This window comes from Rhinolophus sinicus, linkage group LG03, assembly GCF_036562045.2.
Source record: "Rhinolophus sinicus isolate RSC01 linkage group LG03, ASM3656204v1, whole genome shotgun sequence".
NCBI classification, from domain to species: Eukaryota; Metazoa; Chordata; class Mammalia; order Chiroptera; family Rhinolophidae; genus Rhinolophus; species Rhinolophus sinicus.
The window spans coordinates 122,342,830-122,360,875 of record NC_133753.1 but is presented as its reverse complement, the minus strand read 5'-3'; the positions used below and the strand labels follow the sequence as shown (position 1 = coordinate 122,360,875).

The 18,046-nt window shown below is 36.8% G+C and overlaps 1 protein-coding gene across 4 annotated transcripts in view; it reads left to right on the top strand.

Moving 5' to 3' along the window:
- Positions 1 to 18,046, top strand: part of KCNN2 (potassium calcium-activated channel subfamily N member 2) — a 383,473-nt gene that overhangs the window by 276,694 nt on the left and 88,733 nt on the right. For 2 of the 4 annotated variants that reach the window (XM_019727805.2, XM_074328595.1), the window contains one exon: positions 1,348 to 1,766. The exons of 1 other annotated variant lie outside the window; for it this stretch is intronic. In XM_019727805.2, coding sequence (XP_019583364.2) covers positions 1,348 to 1,766 — 419 coding nt within the window. Of the gene's footprint in view, positions 1 to 1,347; positions 1,767 to 4,594; positions 4,704 to 18,046 lie in introns of those variants that run through there. One more of the 4 variants, XM_074328597.1, reaches the window with a different exon arrangement.

Genomic DNA, 18,046 nt, shown 5'->3' with positions numbered 1-18,046 from the left:
AGAATAATTCACCTAGAATGGGAATTTGTAACCATGTAAAATGGTGGGGAAATTACTCTCCTGACTCTAGAAGAGCAGAGTACATAGAATCCAACCAGAGTGAAAACTGGACACCTTCTCTGCCAACCGTTTTTACGATTCACTTACCTGAGAATGCTCGGTTCTCATTCGGGTTGCTTTCATCTCATGCTTTCTATTTAAGTTGGCTACTTCCCCAAAGCAAAGAATATGTCGTTTTCCTTAGTGGGGGAGCTCTCTTGGCATTCTGGGCAGACAGGTCTTCCTTATGTGTGGGATTCCCAGACTTGCAGCATGGTTGGCACCCTTGGCTTCCTGGCTCTAAATGCCAGTAGCCCCCACAAGTCATAGTAGCAGTCAGAAATGTCACCACACATTTCCAAATGCCTCTGGTTGTTTATGGACTGCCAGAGCGCAGTGGACTTGTTTACTGAAAAGCCAGGGAAGACAGGAAACAGTCTTTTCTGTCCCTTTTACTTTCTTTCTCTCTCTTTTCCACTCTCCCTGTCTCCCTCTCTCCCTTCTCTCTCTCTCTCTCTCTCTCTCTCTCTCTCTCTCTCTCTCTCTCTATCATCTATCTATCAAATCCATCCATGTATCTGTCTCCTTTTTCTTTTCTTTTTTGTTTTTTCGTTGTGGTGTGAGGAATGACAGAAGTAGGAAAAAGGAATTTTTATTAAAGAGGGAAAGATTGAAACCAAATTAGTAATCCAAGGAAAGGCTACAGGAGAACAGAAGAAAAGAGATAGAAAATAGAGCAGTAGTGGGGAGGCTGGAAGAATTGTTTCTGTCACATTCATCTGTGGTCTCTTGTAATTTTTCTCTCTGAAGCCACGAGTAGGATTTCCTATAGGAGCCCTCAAGTGTAGTCGCATTGTAGGGTATAACTGATTGCAGAGGCATCATAAATAGATGTCACTGAAACATAGTTAGAATTGTGTAAGGTTTTAGATCCAGACCCTTAAGAGGAGAGCTACTTGTCGTAAGGCAAGTCCATCTGACTTCATCTGAGGGTGGTGCTTTACTGATAGGCCCAAGCCCCTTATTTTACGATGATGTTACTTACATGCTTGTTCAGGAGCATGGACTAGAAAATAATTTCAGCTCCTGTGTAACAAGATTTTAATTTTAACATTTACAAAATGAGGTTCTCCTTCTTTGCCAATACCATTTTCTAAAAATAGCGTACCTGGCTAGCACTTAAAAGTTATAACCTCTAGCTTGCCATGATTGCTAAAAGTCATCTGTTGTATATTTTTTTAAATCTGCGCTAACACTTGTGGACCATTCATGCCATACTGAAGCTGATTTTCTACTTTATTTTTTCAGTTGTTCATGGTGGACAATGGAGCAGATGACTGGAGAATAGCCATGACTTATGAGCGTATTTTCTTCATCTGCTTGGAAATACTGGTGTGTGCTATTCATCCCATACCTGGGAATTATACGTTCACATGGACGGCCCGGCTTGCCTTCTCCTATGCCCCATCCACAACCACCGCTGATGTGGATATTATTTTATCTATACCAATGTTCTTAAGACTCTATCTGATTGCCAGAGTCATGCTTTTACATAGCAAACTTTTCACTGATGCCTCCTCTAGAAGCATTGGAGCACTTAATAAGATAAACTTCAATACGCGTTTTGTTATGAAGACTTTAATGACTATATGCCCAGGAACTGTACTCTTGGTTTTTAGTATCTCATTATGGATAATTGCCGCATGGACTGTCCGAGCTTGTGAAAGGTAAGTTTGTTTCTTTTCCTGAGAACATAATTTGCCATATGGTGTCCTTGAAAGTGGGAGAAAGAACACATTTTAGACTAGAGGCATGTAGTGATTCACTCTTGAAAAATTCAGGCTTTTCCCATGGGCTTCCTTTAAATGAGTGTTACAAGACATTTCTTAAGATTTCTACATACAGCAATGCCTTGATGATTATGTATTTTTCTAACTTGATCAGTTTTCAATAGAGGGCTGCCTTTATAATCTGTCAAAATTTATAAATCTGCAAACTCTATGGATAGAGAGTTCTATCAGAAATGTTTGTTCAGTGGTAATACTGAATCATTTTGGTGCCCCATTGGTTATAGTGTTTATTGTTGAGACAGAAGTCTGGAGGAAAAGTGGTGATGCAAGATATCTGACCTTTAGGAAATGTCTCCAAGTGGTTTGTTGATTGTAGTTCCTATTTATAATAGTGTTCACCTGATTACTAATAAGTATAATATTCTGTTTTATTGAACTCTCAGTAGTTAGTAAAAAGGGGCATTGTATACTTGTTTTGTTGTCTAAAGAACTCTGGCGGTCTAGAGCTAGACACAGAATCTCAGAATTCAGGAGGTGCTCAGTGAGTCTGAATAAATCAGTTAAGTGTCAGTGACGTTAACCTTGCCATTTAACAAACAAACAAAAATAGATTTGTTATATAAATGGGAGGAACACTATCGTAATGGGGGTGGGGATCTAATGTGACCTTGGTTAAGAAAAGTCAAGTTGAAATTAACAATAAACCGATAGGAGGAACAACTTAGAAGTTTATAGAACTGTTAAATATTAGGATGTTGGTCTTTGTAGTAACTAATTTTTTTATTTAATTTTTGAAAATCCAAGTTTATATGTATATAGAATTTACTAAGGAAAAATCTCTATATGAGAATTGTTGCAAAAATAGCAAACCCGCAGTAGCCTTCCTACATTTCGACTTTCCAGAAGCAATCACTTTAAATTCTTTTAGCTATTTCTTTGTTAATTACTTTCCACATTTCTAAATGATATTGCTTATATTGCTACATCTAGATTTTTCATATAGATTTTTATGGAAGTTGGGGTTTTTGTTCTCTTTCACTTACATGTACCCACCCCTTTCATGACTCTACCCCCCAAAAAAAGTAATTTCCATTTTCCCAATAAGTTATGTAAACACCAATAATCTATATCCCATGTTTATATTATTATGACTATGTGAACTGCATTTGTTGAACAATATAATATGTTATAATCCTTTTGCTTTTCCTCCAGATCTTTTTATTTTCTCTGGAATTAATTGCCTTATTTATTTAGTTTTGTTATTTTTTTATTCAGTTTTCTGTATGCTTATCACTAAATAATCTCTAAATTCTCCCACGTATATAAATATCCTTATACTATATTGGGCAATGTATCAATTTCACCTTAGTGAAATGATTCTTGGGACTTTTTAACCTGCCTCTCCATCATCGTGGGGATTTCCTTTGCCTTTTTTTGTATATTGAGAACCCTTTTCCTTGAACCCTGTTTCTCTCTCTCTCTCTCTCTCTCTCTCTCTCTCTCTCTCTTCGTTTATTCCTTCATTTTGGCAGAATCCATCTTCCAGTAGCTAGTTAAAGATATATTTTTTGAGAACTTTATTGCAAGTCTTTATTCTTCTCTCATGCTTGATCGATAACTGGACTGGATATAAAACTCTAGATTGGAAATCACTTTCCCTCAGAATATTGAAGACCATTTTCTCTGGCATCCAGAATACAGCAATCATATGTTGCTCTCGTTTTTGATCCCTTCTTTCTTGGAATCTTTTAGGATTAATGCTTTAAAATTGCACAAGGATGTATCTTGATGTGAATCTATTTTAATCCATTGTACTGGGGATTTAGTGGGCCTGTTCAATCTTGGAATTAATAATGTCATTCAGTTCTTGGAAATGTCCTTGAGTTATTTTAATAATTTTTGTTCCTGTTTTTTGTTGTCTGGATATTGGCCCTTCTGTTTAGTTCTTTGATTCTCTTGTTTTCTTTCTGCATTGTTTTCCATCTCTGTCTTTGCTCTATGTATGGGAGATAACCTCAATTTTATCTTTCAAACTTTCTTTTGGGATTTTATTTCTTCTCTACTATTTTCCACTGTTTGCTTTTTGACCTCTGAACACCAATTGTTTAAAATCGCATCATGCTTTTGTTTCATAGATATAGTGTTTTGTTTCTCTGGAAATGTTAATGCTAATTTTTTTCTCCATGTATACTTGTTTCCCCAAAGATTCATTTTTTTTTTCCTGTTTGTTTTGACTTCTGTTTTAGAAGCTTTTCTTAAGTGTTTAGGTAACCTTGACTATCTGCTCATACTTACAAGTGAGGTACTAAACAGCTGATTGGATGCTTTCTGTACAAATCTAGAACTTGTCAACTGCGGGCTTAACTAAAAGGTGATTTTTCTATTTTTACATATTTTCTGTTTCTCTAAACAATCTGGCCCATCAGAAGTCTTTTTTACTGTCCTGCCATGATGGTAGAAACCTTGTGACAGCAATCTGGTAATTGAAAGGGCAAAGAAGAGGTTTTACCAGTTAATATGTGAACGTTTGCTTATTTTCCTAGTTGCAGCACAGTAGGCCTGCTCTCTGTAGTCATCCCATAGACCTTGTGTTTTAACTCCGCCAGACAATAAACTTCCAGACTTCTGCAGGTTGGCAAAAAGCATTACCACTCCCACAGAGGGGAAAAGGGAAACTAGGTGTCTAACTGCTTTTATGCAGTATTTAAACCTGTCCTCACATTTAAAGCTCTGTCATTATCTCCACTTACAGAAAAACTGGTGCCTAGAATTCCTGAGTCTTTAGGGGGTGTGGTGTGTTGGTTCTCAGTGGAAATATGGTTGCTTCTTGATTTTTCACCACTGCTGATCTAGAATTCTCCTTTCTCAAGTCAGGTAAGTCAGTTATCAGTTATCAATTGGCTTTCTCGCTTCTTTACCATTGTCTTGTGACTGATTCTTATTGTCCTTGTGAGTTTATACTTTCTTTGATTGTTGTTTTTATTTGTTTTAAAATGACTTATGGTCATCTAAAGAGGGTCTAGGGAGGAGCTGAGGTTAGTGTGTTTGTTGAGTCTGCCTGCTTTTACCAGAAATTCTTTAGTGACTAGTTTTTAATATCATTTATCTGAACATCTTTTAGAACTTCTCTACATAAATATGGCATTTGAAGGATTAAAGTTTTCCTTTTAAAGAATGGTAGACTCCTTATGGTAATGCTTTGTTTCCTAGCAATCATGGTATTTAGAGGCTTATGATATTTTCTGGAGCAGATGTACCTATGAAGATTGAAGAATAAATATGGAAAAACCTTAGTTGATATACCTATTTAGTTTACGAAGATTATCTTAATTAAATGTTATGCATAACAATGTAGCAATGAGTTTAAAAGCATAATTTAACAATATGTACATCTATATGGGTGGTCTTTAGTGCATCAGCATCCCTAGAGCCAATTAAATAAAATAGCCTCAAAATTATACGCATGCTTTCCATTTTCTTTTCAGAAACTGTTCATCTTAGCTATCACAACCCCTCGTCACTAAACACAGAAAGCCTGAGGCAAGCTGTGCCAAATCTTAGCAGGCCAAAGTACATGTGTTTTGTAGCATGCTCAAATTATTAGATGATGGATCATTCCTGTTTTCATATAAAGCACTAGAAAGTGAAAATTGCCCATTTCATATCAAGAATGAGAGTGTAGCCAGCAGTTACATAAAATGGAACAAATCTGTGGCATAGTGGGGAAGGGAGAAAGACCAGCCTCTTGATTGGGACACTGGGATTTAGTACCAGTTGTACAATTTAGGGGCTGAGTGACCTCAGGCCAAGCAGATCAATTCTTTTTGCCTTTGTTTCTTCATTGCAAACTAAATGGATTCATAAGCTTTCCTCTTCCAAAGGTAGCATTTTGTAATTGTACAAATATGTAAAGAAAAGTAAATCATTAATCAGCATTGCAGTAATAGAAGATTTTCCACATTATGTTTTTCAATAAGCTTCCCATTTGGCTGCACGTTATCTCCAGTTTGTGACTTGTAAGATACAAAGATATAAAAAATGCACTTTGTTTTTCACAGTTGATTTTGAATATGATGTCACCTGCATCTTACACTTCCTTAGATGTTTCCCACTCTCCTTCCTTTCCTTTCCTTTTGTGAAATTTGCAATACTTAATACAACACACACCTCTCCATTTCTTTAGTTTGGAGTTTGGACTTGAATGAACTCCGCCGGGATCCATCTTTTGTTTATCCAAGCATTCTCTCTATATTAGAGGAGTCACACCTGATACAAATTCTCTTCTCAGTTACTTAGAATAAGTCTAAGAATGTTTTTAAAAGGAGAGAGATATTGAGAGAGTGAAAGGCAGATGGATTTCTGGAGAAGTTTGTTTTGCAAACCTATCCCTCGCCTTCTGAACACAGCACATCTAGAGGTTTCTGGAAAATGTTCTCCACTGAGGAGGGCATTCTTTAGAAGGCATCTGTTCCTTGTAGTATTACTTACCCTAGCATATCATGTACCTCTGATTCACCTATAAGTAATAAAACCTCTTTTCTTTTCTTTCTTTCTTTCCCTGGCCCCCTTCCCCCATCAATGATAGGTGGAAACAGAGTGGCAAATATCTGGCATTATTTCTGTGGCCTACATTTGTCAGGAGGAGGCTTCCCCAAAGCAGATCACAGTATCCCTTCTCTCTTTGATTCTGGTCTGGCCTTGTGTTGAGGTGGATTTTAGGCCTGGAAAGAGCACTCTCTTCTGAAGTGGCCTGGGAAGTGTGGCCTGGTGCTGTTAAGTGATCTCATGTCCACAGCGACGTAGACCAAAGACATTTAATCAAATGTGTCAGGAAAAACTTGAGAAACATTTATGTTTAGAAAAAGTACAAATCCCAGAGCTTGGGTTCTTGAAAATTAGTAATTATCCCATCCAGACATTTACTTTTTGAGGCTTCACTGGTTCTGCAATAGTATCACAGGTGAGTGTCCAACCCAAAGTGTATGTTCTATCACTTGACACTGTTTCTGGGGAAGGTTAGTAGCTGTTTTGGAAGATGTAGGATTGGACGCTGTGGGCCAGTGCTATGTTACACTAAAGAAAGTGTTTTGTGCTGTTTTTGTTTTTGTTTTTACTCGAAAGGTTCTCAGAGCATTTAACATATAAAGGTGCATTGAAAATATCCAAGAGGGGAAAAGAGCATTTATTTGGACACGTCTTCTGGGAAACACAGTTGGCATATGTCAGTACTGAAATTTCAGAGACGGAAAGGGATCATAACTTTCTGCACAGTTTGTGAATTAAAAAAAAAAATTGTTCTTTGTTCAATATGTACTTCTTTCTCCTACAGTTTTTGTAATGTGGGAGAGGGGGTGAGTTTGGGATGGAGAGGAAGAAGAGGGAAAGAAAAGGGACCTGGGAACTTGGGTGGCAATTTTACTAAGCAGAAAAGCAGACGCTGTAATAATCTGTAATAAACTAGAGATGCTAGGAACTATTTCTGTCACTGAAAAAGATTTATTTAATTAAGACATTAGTGGCTAAATAAGTTTATTGTTCTTAAGTATGATTGTTTTAGCTCTAAGAGCTTTTAAGTATGCATTAATTAGTATGCATTAGTTAAGAGGAAAATTTTCTAAAAATGACTTAAGAATGGTTTACTTTTTTCCAAAGTGGGAAAACTGGAGAAGCAAACAATGGAATTTCTTTTAAATAGCCTCTAATAATCTAAACTGCAGTTTAGATGGATTAAGAATAATTTTTTCTATCACTAAAAACTAATGGATGAAAATAAATTTGGTATTTATTTTTTAAATTATCAAAGACAACCTGAGGATTGGAGTTCCAGTTTGTTTGGCATCTACTATTCAGTGTCTTAAAAGTATGTTTCATTTCTTCCATTAGTCAAGTTAGACTTTTCTCTGTTTTTTTCACTGTCACTAACAGTCTCCTCCACTGTGTTTTTTTAAAATTGCCTGGCAGATGATTTCTGAAATCCACTTGAAACTTACTTTATTATAACATAAAATATTGTGGAGTATAACAGTCAAATCATAGCCCATAATGAAACCTTATACAACGTATATTTCATACAAAATAGCTGCCTTTTTTTCTTTTGTTTCTGATTTGTTTTCTTTTATTAAACTTATTGGGATGACATGGAAACAACCATAGTGTCTTTTGACAGATGATTGGATAAAGAAGATGTACATGTATATGATGGAATGTTACTTGGCCATAAGAAAAGATGAAATGTTGCCATTTACGACAACATGGATGGATCTTGAGATTATCATGCTCAGTGAAATAAGTCAGACAGAAAAGTCGAGAACCATATGGTTTTACTCATACATGGGAAAATGGCTGCTTTTAACACAAGGATCCGTTATGTCTTCTGACACTGTATTACGAAGTTGGTAAGGAAAGCCCTTGTAGGATGAGAATATCCTATTTTGTAACTACACAGGTTTCCATCGTTTTAGCACCAATCCATAGAGGATATACGATTTGTGGTTCCACTTCCTATTGAATATGGCCTGAGTATCACCTCAATTTTCTATATGTTAATATTAAGGTAAAATGAATGCCCTTATTCCTGAGCACCAATAAAACCAAATGTAGAATGGTAGCTGTTTACATCTCAAATATTAATTCAGCATTGTGGTGGTTATCTTTTTGTGGCTAGGTGTGAATCTGTTACTCTAAGATTGTACATTTGTGGCTTCTTCTGTATGATTTTAGATAAAACTGAACTTTAAGTTTCAATATGTGATAAACTGGAATGGTTAAATGATCTGGGTTCTAATTTTCAAGTTTCTCATTTCAAAAAGTTTCAGTTTGTTTTTGTTCTTTCATATGATATAAAGACAGTTCTTCAAGAAAGAAGAGATGGGTGGAAACGGAAAGTCTCATTTGTTCTATTTATTTATTTTTATTATTTATATAGGACCAAATGTTGGAGAATTTGAAATGACGAGCTACATCTCTGAACACTAGCTTGCTCTGCCATCTATGGTTTTATTTTATGTTTTCAGGAGACTCGCTCAGGGGCCTACTTCTTTTCAAGCCCTGACCATCAGAGATGCCTTATTTCCTGTTAATTTACTTAAATTTGAAACATGTTTCCTGTGACCAAGTTTCTTTGATAGTTGTAAAAGTAGTCATAAAATATGCATTGCAGTGCTAGGAAAACATCCTGCTGGCACCTTAATTTATTACAGTATACTGAATAATAAGATTATTTCTCACTACTTCAGGTTTCAGCTGTTGCTAAGTAAACTCCAAGCATTTCATCAATGGATTTGTAATTTGTGGTTGATGGTAATGTAATACTTTGTAAACTAATACTTCCAGGGTCTGATTCATACATACAGATATAGCATTTTCAAACTCATAAATGAGTCACCACTTTACAATGAGCCCTTTCAAGTTATAAAAGTCGGCAGTTCCAAAGCATTCATCATGCATCTGTGACTTGCAAAGTATCCATGCTCAGTATAATGTTTTCCAAATAAATTGGTCGTTAAAGTCTTATGAAAAGAAAAGCCAGTACTCTCTCAAGTTCAATTCTCTCTTTATTCCTATATAGATATGATTTGGGGTTTTTTTTGGTCTACCTCCTAAGAGAACAATGAGGATTAATATTTATTGCCAAGATGCTTTGAGATGCTGGTTTGAAGAGTGTAGCTTGAAAGTACCAGCAGTGATTATATTCAAGCAGAAAAAAATGAGAAGCCGAACAGCTCAGAAATTCAGCCTCACTAATTTCGTAGTCAATTCATTGGTCCTCCCCATCGTGACACCCATGTTGATGTATATATAGATTTTATGGAATATGGGTCCTGGGCATCTTGTGACTTTGGAAAATCTCTTTGATCATCGATGTAGTATATTAGACAAGTTGTATGTATGCAATTGTCATGCAATTTAGCTTCAGAACCACTTACAGATAAAAAGAAAGAACATAAAGTCTAAATGTTGATTACCTGACATTCAAGCTAGTTTGTCTTTGAGAAAATTGATATGTTTCTTAGACCTACATGGGGCTAGGTTGGAGAAAACAAGTTTTTCCTACTTGCCTGCAGGATTTTCTATGTTCTATTTTTTTAAAGTTTACAGCCTTTATTTTTGATGTTACCTTATTGCAAAATAGCATAACAAAAGAAATTCAAGTGATGGAAAATGCCTCTACATGCAATAAAATGTACACATTTTGAACAAGCACAGAGCATGGACAAGTGTCCCTTCCATTACAATGTTAAATTTTCATAACCTTAGTACATGTTATTGGGATCGCTTAACGATACAAGAATTCAATTGTGGAATGAAGTGGGTTTTAGAATTGTATCCCAGAGCTGGTGTTGGGGTACAGAGTACCTACTCTTTGTCAGGAAGGCTGTTTGGCTTGACTCCCCAAGCAGGATTAGATGAACTGTTTCTCCACTGCTAGCCGGCCTGGTAGGGCGCATCTAGCCTATTGGTACTTCCTGAGGCCCGAAGGAGGCCAGTGTCAATCCTTGAACTCTCTGACTCTGCCAGTTCCAACCCTGTTGTGTCCCTGATTCAAAAGCCCTTGGATGAAATTGTCTGATCACTGCCAAATTCCTAAGGGTTATTGGAAAAGGCCCAGTTATCAGATATTTAAACTTAGCAGGGTGGTGAAGTCAAAGCCATTTTGAGAACATGGTGATTATTCAATAAATGCTTGCTGGCTAAATAAAGGAATACAAACCTTCACACGGAGTATCACCATAATTTTTGGCCAATGTGTAAAGAGAAAAGAGGATTCTTGTCATTCTTATCGGGTTCTTTTTGAACAACTTTATTGAATCATAAGCTATATACCTATTTTAAGTATATAACTTAATAGCTTTTAGTAAATGTTTACAGCTATGCAACCATCACCTCTGCTGAGTTCTAAAGAGTTTCATAACCCCCAAAAGATCCCTTTTTCTCATTTGCATTAAGTCCCTGCTCCCTCCAGTCCTAGGCGACCACTCATATACTATCTGTCTTTTGCTTTTCTAAGCCTTTCATAGAGATGGAATCAGATACTATATAGTTTTTGCATCTGGCTTCTTCTACATAGCTTAAATTTGGGGGTATATCCTTGTAGTATGTATCATAGTTTGTTCCTTTTTTATTGATGAATAGTATTCTTTTGTAAGGATATGCCACAATTTGCTCATCCATTCACCAGCTGACATACCTATATTTAGAAGGTTTCCTGTTTGTGGCCATTATGAATAGTATTGCTGTGAACTTTTGCACAGAAGTCACTACATAAATATTGTTTCTTCTTTTTTTTTTTAGGTAGACATGTAGGAATGGCTCTACCATTTTATATTCCCACCAGAAATCAACAATATATACTAGTACCTCGGTTTTCAAACGTCTCCGTTGACAAACATTTCAGTTTACGAACGCCTTAAACCCTGAAGTAAATGCTTCGGTTTTCGAACATGCCTCGGAAGTCAAACATGTCATGCAGCTTCCATAGAGTGCAAGATCCTGAGGCCTAGCTGTCAGCTGTTTTCGAACGTTTCAGAATTCGAATGGTCTTCCGGAATGGATTACGTTTGAAAACCGAGGTACTGCTGTATAAGGGTTCCAGTTTTATCGCAACCTTGACAACATTGTCATCACATTGTCAGTCATACACACACACACACACACACACACACACACACAGACATACTTATATAATCTTATAAGCATTCTAGTGAGTGTAAAGTGACCCCTTATTATGGTTGTAATTTGCAGTTCTCCAATGACTAATGATGGTGAACACCTTTTATGTGATCATTAGCCATTTGTATATCTTAGGCCAAATGTCTATTTAAATGATTTGCTCATTTTTAAACTGGGTCATTTGCCTTTATCTACACTGGTTATCAGATATTTGATTTGCAAATATTTTATTCTAGTGTATTTTGAGTATGTGGAAGCTACACATACTTGCCTTTCTCTAAATCAATCTTGCCTCACCTCCCAAAGCCAAACAGGAAAAAATCCAGGTACACATACCCAGGGACTGTGAGCTCTTTGAAGAGACTTGCTTCTCTTACTAAGTTTTCTGCTTCCTGCCCTTTTTGCCTTTCTGGTAACCACTATTTTCTAGGAACAGGAAAGAGGTGAAGGATCAAGGGAGAAATATCTTTCTAGTTCTTGCATTACTTTGATGATTAGAGTAGCTATGAAAAATGAAAGCCAGAGAATATGTCATTTTTACATTTAGGGTGATGTTCCTGACTTGCCTCCCATGGGGATATTTAAGATTCTTGTGTTTTTATTTTTGTTTTCCCAGTTGAGGTAATAATTTGATTTCATTGGTCTACAGCTTTTTTTACAACCAAGAGCAAACATTTGTCACATATCTGACCCCATTTTAGGTACGTAGCTAAAGATTATTAAGAACCAAGCTCCCCCCCCCCCCCTTTGTGTGGCCCTGCTAGATCTTATGACAGCCTACACTCATGACTTTGCAAGAGGAATAATCTAGCTCTGGGCTGCCTGACCATTGTTTGACTGCGCTTCGTCACTTGCTTTGTGTCATAGTGACAGGATGTCATAGTACAACTCACAGAGATGTGGCAGTTCCTATTTGACCTTCAGTACTCCACAGTGGCTCAGGGGCAAAAAATTTTTGAGTGACTACTGCCTAATATCATTGCTTTCAGGTCTCCTCTCCTAGATTTAGTGTTCTGAAAGCTTTCTGTGTTACATCACACACACTATTTTAGTTTATTGAATTGTATTTAATGTTCTAACAAAACATTAAGATGCAATTTGAAAAGAAGTTTTTGCAGACTTTGTGTTATCTAATGTAGCTTTAGAGCCTCTTATGAAACTTCATGTAAGAATCATGGTCTGTACATATGAAAGCCACAAAGTGAGACGCAAAGTTTTCAGATTGAGTTGGATTGGTAGAAAATACCTGTTGTCAGTGATCATAGTGAAAAGTTAAATTTAGTAGCTTTCTTGATTTATAGAAATGGTTTCTAATATTTCATGTGATTGGGCATGTTAGTAATCATAAGTTCTCTGTTTTTGAACAAACCTGGGGCTTTGATAGGCATCTATAGAGAATCATCCTGAATCACCACTTATTATTATTTGGGGGGTAATTTTATGCTTTTGTCCTAGAAGATATTAGAAAAGAGAGTGTCCAATATAGAAAGAGCCTCTTCTGTCAGTAATTTTAATCTGGCTTAGTGGTGGCCAGCCCTTAGAATTTTTGGCTTTCTGTATGTCTGGAAAGGGATGATATTCTTAGATTTACTGCTGTAATTATGGTGGTCTGCCTACTGTGCTTTCTACTGGTTAGTAAGGTATTTTTGTTTTGTTTTTTGTTTTGTTTTTAAATAGGTTCTAAAAAGCTCTGGGGTATCAGCGTGAAGTAAGTGGCCACTCTGTCAGGTTTTGTATTCCTGTTTAAGGATTCTCCATTTTTTTAATAAACTGATAGCTTTTATTCCTCTTCTCATCCACCATTCCCTTCCTTTATCATCTCGATCCTGTTCTTTATCCCTACTAATATCATTGGTATTCATGATGATGGGCAGGTGCTTTGGGTAGGTGCATGATGATGGACGGTTGGGTGGTAAAACAAACAAAGGTGCCATGATCAGCGGTTTTGATGTGGTCTCGAACAAGGAAAACTATTGTAGTCATTAATCATTGGCATAAGATACTTGAAACTTATATCCGATCCTGGTTAGCTTCAGGGATGAGATCTCTCTCCAGTTTAAAGGTATTCTTTGAGTGCCTATGGTATTCTACACTCTGTGCAAATGGAGATACTACAAAAGCCCCACCTGAACCAACTTCTCAAGCACAAAGAGCACACCAAGTACATCTTTATCCCCGCAGCCCAGAGCCCTTTAATATCTGGGTCAGAGAAGACTTTACGAGTCGTCTAATGCTGTCAGGTCCAGAGTAACACCAACTACCTTTGCTCCATGAGGACTTGTGAGGTAAATGTTCCTGCACACATGTGCATCCAGCAGTCAGAACAGTAGAAGGCTGATTGATTAGTAACACTTCATGAGTTCCTTCATGTATCACAGTTTAACCCCATAAGAGTTCTTATAAGGAATACTACTCATGAGCATCATGTTTGGAAAATGTGGGAAAATTCTCATATCTTCATTTTATCATTTTCCAGGAACTGGTTCATTTGCAAGTAATTAGAGTTTTACTATTTAGCAAGTTAGCAGAGGATAATAAGGAGTTCTGTGTTCATTTAAAATTTCTTTGAAGGCGGGGTGAAAATAGCACTTGCTGAATTTTTGAAGACTGCGGGCACATTGGTCTTGGAAATCTGAAACCTTTGTTATGTGTCAGACTGACAGGCAGAAGGCCTCACGAAAACATGACAGGCAACGTTCACAGTTTGAAACCTTCTCAGCATTCAGCCTGGAAGCACTTTCATTTACTCTGCTGGCACACACAGACTTCTGACAGACTTTCTGGGTCTTTTATCTTAGGTGACACTTTATAGGCTCTCAGCATCTGTGAGGCTACGATCACTAACTGGGACCAACAAAGGGAGGGCAGAGGGAACCCCACCCTGAGGCGACATTAGTGACAGAGCTCCACAGTGCAGAGAAGCATGCAAATGGATGTGAGTGCCCCTAAAGCAGCATTTCATCTTTCTTTCATGAAACTTCCCATGTTCTAAGATCACTGCTGTTGTCCCTTCTGCTGCTCAACCTCGGTCTTGCGATGAGTTTAATGTCATGGGTACTTCCTGAAAGCCTTGTTCAGAATAATAGGCAACTAGCCTTATTCCTATTAGAAATGCACACAACAAGGGCTATTCACCACGGGCTGCAGAACTTCTGAGAATTTCAACCACGCCCTTCAGGGGGAAAAAAGCATCATGAGTTTTAAACCACCAAATTTAACTTCCTCATACAATCATCTCTTTAAGTAACCACATAACTAAAGAATCCGAGTAGTCTATCTGCAAGATAATGTAAGACTTTTGTTCATGGTCCTTCATCCAGTTTTACTTTTTATTAGAGATTTTATCTGCTTTAGTCTTTGTCTTAATTTGTGCTTCTTATTCATCATTTTTTTTGTGGGGACAGATATCAGGGAGAACGGAGGGAATGAAAATAATCTTCCCAGTGTGCTGAGCTATCTAAAGCAGGGGTTCTCAAACTATGGCCCATGAGCCAAATTTGGGCCACTGTTTTTGTATAGCCCATGAGCTAAGAACAGTTTTTAATTTTTTTTAAATTATTGTGTGGAAAGGGGGAAGGGGATATTTGATGGAGACCCTATGTGGTCTGCAAAGCCTAAAGTATTTACTATCATCTTACAGAACAAGTTTACTGATCTTAAAGTGACATCATTTTTGTTAAATTTGTTTTGAGCACAATGTGTGATATAGTCCATTACAAAAGATTTTTCGGTGTTTCAGACAATGAATTTATATTTGTCCCAGCTTAAGTAAGGAGGGTGTTTTTTTGTTTGTTTGTTTTTAAAATAATCATTATAATATGTTTAGGGCTAAATATAAGCTGCCTTTTGTGACCAAGGATCAAATATTGATATTGGTTTAAGTGATAGGTACAAGTGTCATACGGATGTTAATCAGTGACCTAAGCTATCCTGATTAGTACCAGCTAGATGCTGGTATAATTCATTTTTAATGAATTACTAAACAATACTAAACAAAACTACCTCTTCTGTTCATCTACAATAACGCAGCAAGACTTGAAAGTAGTGCTCTGACCTATTGAGGGATCTAGTCCCCTGAGCTTTGATCCCACTGGCCTTGTGTAATATCAGTGGAAACAGAGTCATTAAGAAATCTGTTCTGGAGGTTGTGGAGGAGCAGATCTTGGGATAGATTTAGAATTGACGCTTCCAAAATGTAGTCATTGAACATTGGCAGAATGATTTTGTTTTGACTAGGAAACTAATCTAAAGTCTTCTGGCAGTGTTGTTCTCTACCATATGTAACTGAGCTTTGGGTAAAGCAGTGGCTCCATGCTGCTTATCGTTGGCAGTTTTAAGGGTAAAACGATTTTTACTGCTGTTATATAACAGAGTATCGTCATAACATACCACGATTGCCTTTGTCCTATCATCTCTGCTTCCAAATACAGGACTGTTTCTATCAAGTTGGTTTATGTTCCTTAACATGGGAGAAATTGACCATCAAGAGATTAAAATAATTCCTGTTTGATTTTCTTACACAAATCTCAACTACGTCTTCTCATGTGGTTTCCTTGCTATTTCTCTTAAGCATTACTGCCTTTTCCATAAACATAATATCCATTTCTCAGAAAAGCATAAAGGAAGAAGATATAATTTGGCTAAGATACCAGATATCTGGAACAATATCATGATTGTGTTAACAATACTTATATTACCTTAAGAAAGCGTTCACAGACATGTTTTATAGGTGATCTGGAACTTTACTGGCATTTTTGCTTGATAAGAATTTCCTGTTATTGTAGCATCACAACTTCCCCCTTCTCACTTCTTCATTCCATCTGATCCTTCAGACTGGCTGTAGATCTGTCTCATTTTGGCTGGGCATGCTCTGACCCCAAAGGACTATAGTTGCAGAGCAGTTTTTGAGCTCAGTAAAAATAATATTCCCCTTCCTTCCCGGATGTTTTTGATGGACACATATTTCATACTTAAGACAGATAGGTAGGATGTGACTAAAAATTGCAATGTGCTTCTTTCTCAAAACAAGTTTATTTTTTGAATGCTACAGATTTTTGTACCTTTCCAATACAGCCTTAAATTGTCTTAACCACTTTCCAATCTATTTTGCACATAGCCTTGGATGTTCTTGATTTAAGCATATATTATATTTGCTTTTTATAGATTGTTGGAAAGGAAGAAATCTTGAGTTATGGTTACTAGTGAACCAACATATTTAAGTGAAATTGTAAAATAGAAAACAAAAAAGCCAACATGTGGGTTAAGCTTTCAGGTAGATTAAATTTTAAAAGAATGTATCTGTAATTTGCTCATTTGTATTCAAATTGAAATTAATCTTCTTGGTATGTTTTGAAAGGAACCACCCTTATGGTTCTCAGGTTTTCATTATCTGTGTTTAGTCACTGGTGTTCTACAAAAACCATTCTGCTAATTAGTCTTTTCTAAAATCACTGCTAGGCACAAAGGGAAAATATGACTCAGAAAGAGAACGTGTGCTACTCATAGTTGCATCTCCATATTAAAGAGATTGTTTAGACGTGCCCTAGTTTTCCACAAAAACAAAGAAAAAGGCTGTGTGTGTGTGTGTGCAAGTCTCTTAAGGACTCAGAATGTTTGGATATTCCATATATAAAATTTGAGTGATAAATACACATACACACATATGTACTATATTTTTATATACATATATAATAAGTATATATTATATATATGTACACACACACACACACACACACACACACACACACACACATAGGGTGCCAAAAAATGTATACACATTTTAAGAAAGGAAAAAACTATATTAGAATTATAATGCTCAATATATACCAGTAACAAAAGATGAATACAAGTCAGATGTATACATTTTTTTGGCACCCCCGGTATTTGAATGCCATCTTTTCAGTACCTGTTAGCTCAGTGGGAGGTCAATTCTTCTCGTCATCATGGACACTGTGGTGATGAGGCCAAGATGGTAAGTATAACTGTGTTGTCCCCTGGAGTTTGCTTTGGTCACAGCCAAAAGTTGTTCTCTGTGAGAAAACATGGGTCTTGTAGAACAGACCATCGTAGAGACTCAAAGATAACGGCACAAATCTAACTAGAATTACTCAGAAAGCAAGTTCTACTAAGGTCAGTTGGCATTTTGCCTGGCAAATGATTAGTACTTTTATAATCAGTAGAGTCTGAAGTTTTATGAACCTCGGGGCCCATTATTATCGATTGGTCAGATACTGTCTTAGGAGGTAAAAGTCACAAATCATATACGGTAGCAAATCAAGCCAAAACAGAGAAGTACACATATCCTAGGATCCAACACATGAGCTGGCGAACCTGGAGTTCAGTAAGTTCATTGTCAATTGAGAGTCACTGGAAGCAAAGCAACAAGGCACACATCCCCATTTTCAAGGAGTACTGTGTAACTGATTCACCCCTTGGTTCCTTGAGGGTGGGGTGGTAGCTTTGATTTTCCGTATGCTTCTAGCATAAAACTTGGAACAAAGCCAGTGATCAATAGATAGTTGTTGGATAAGAGAATCAGTAGTTAATTC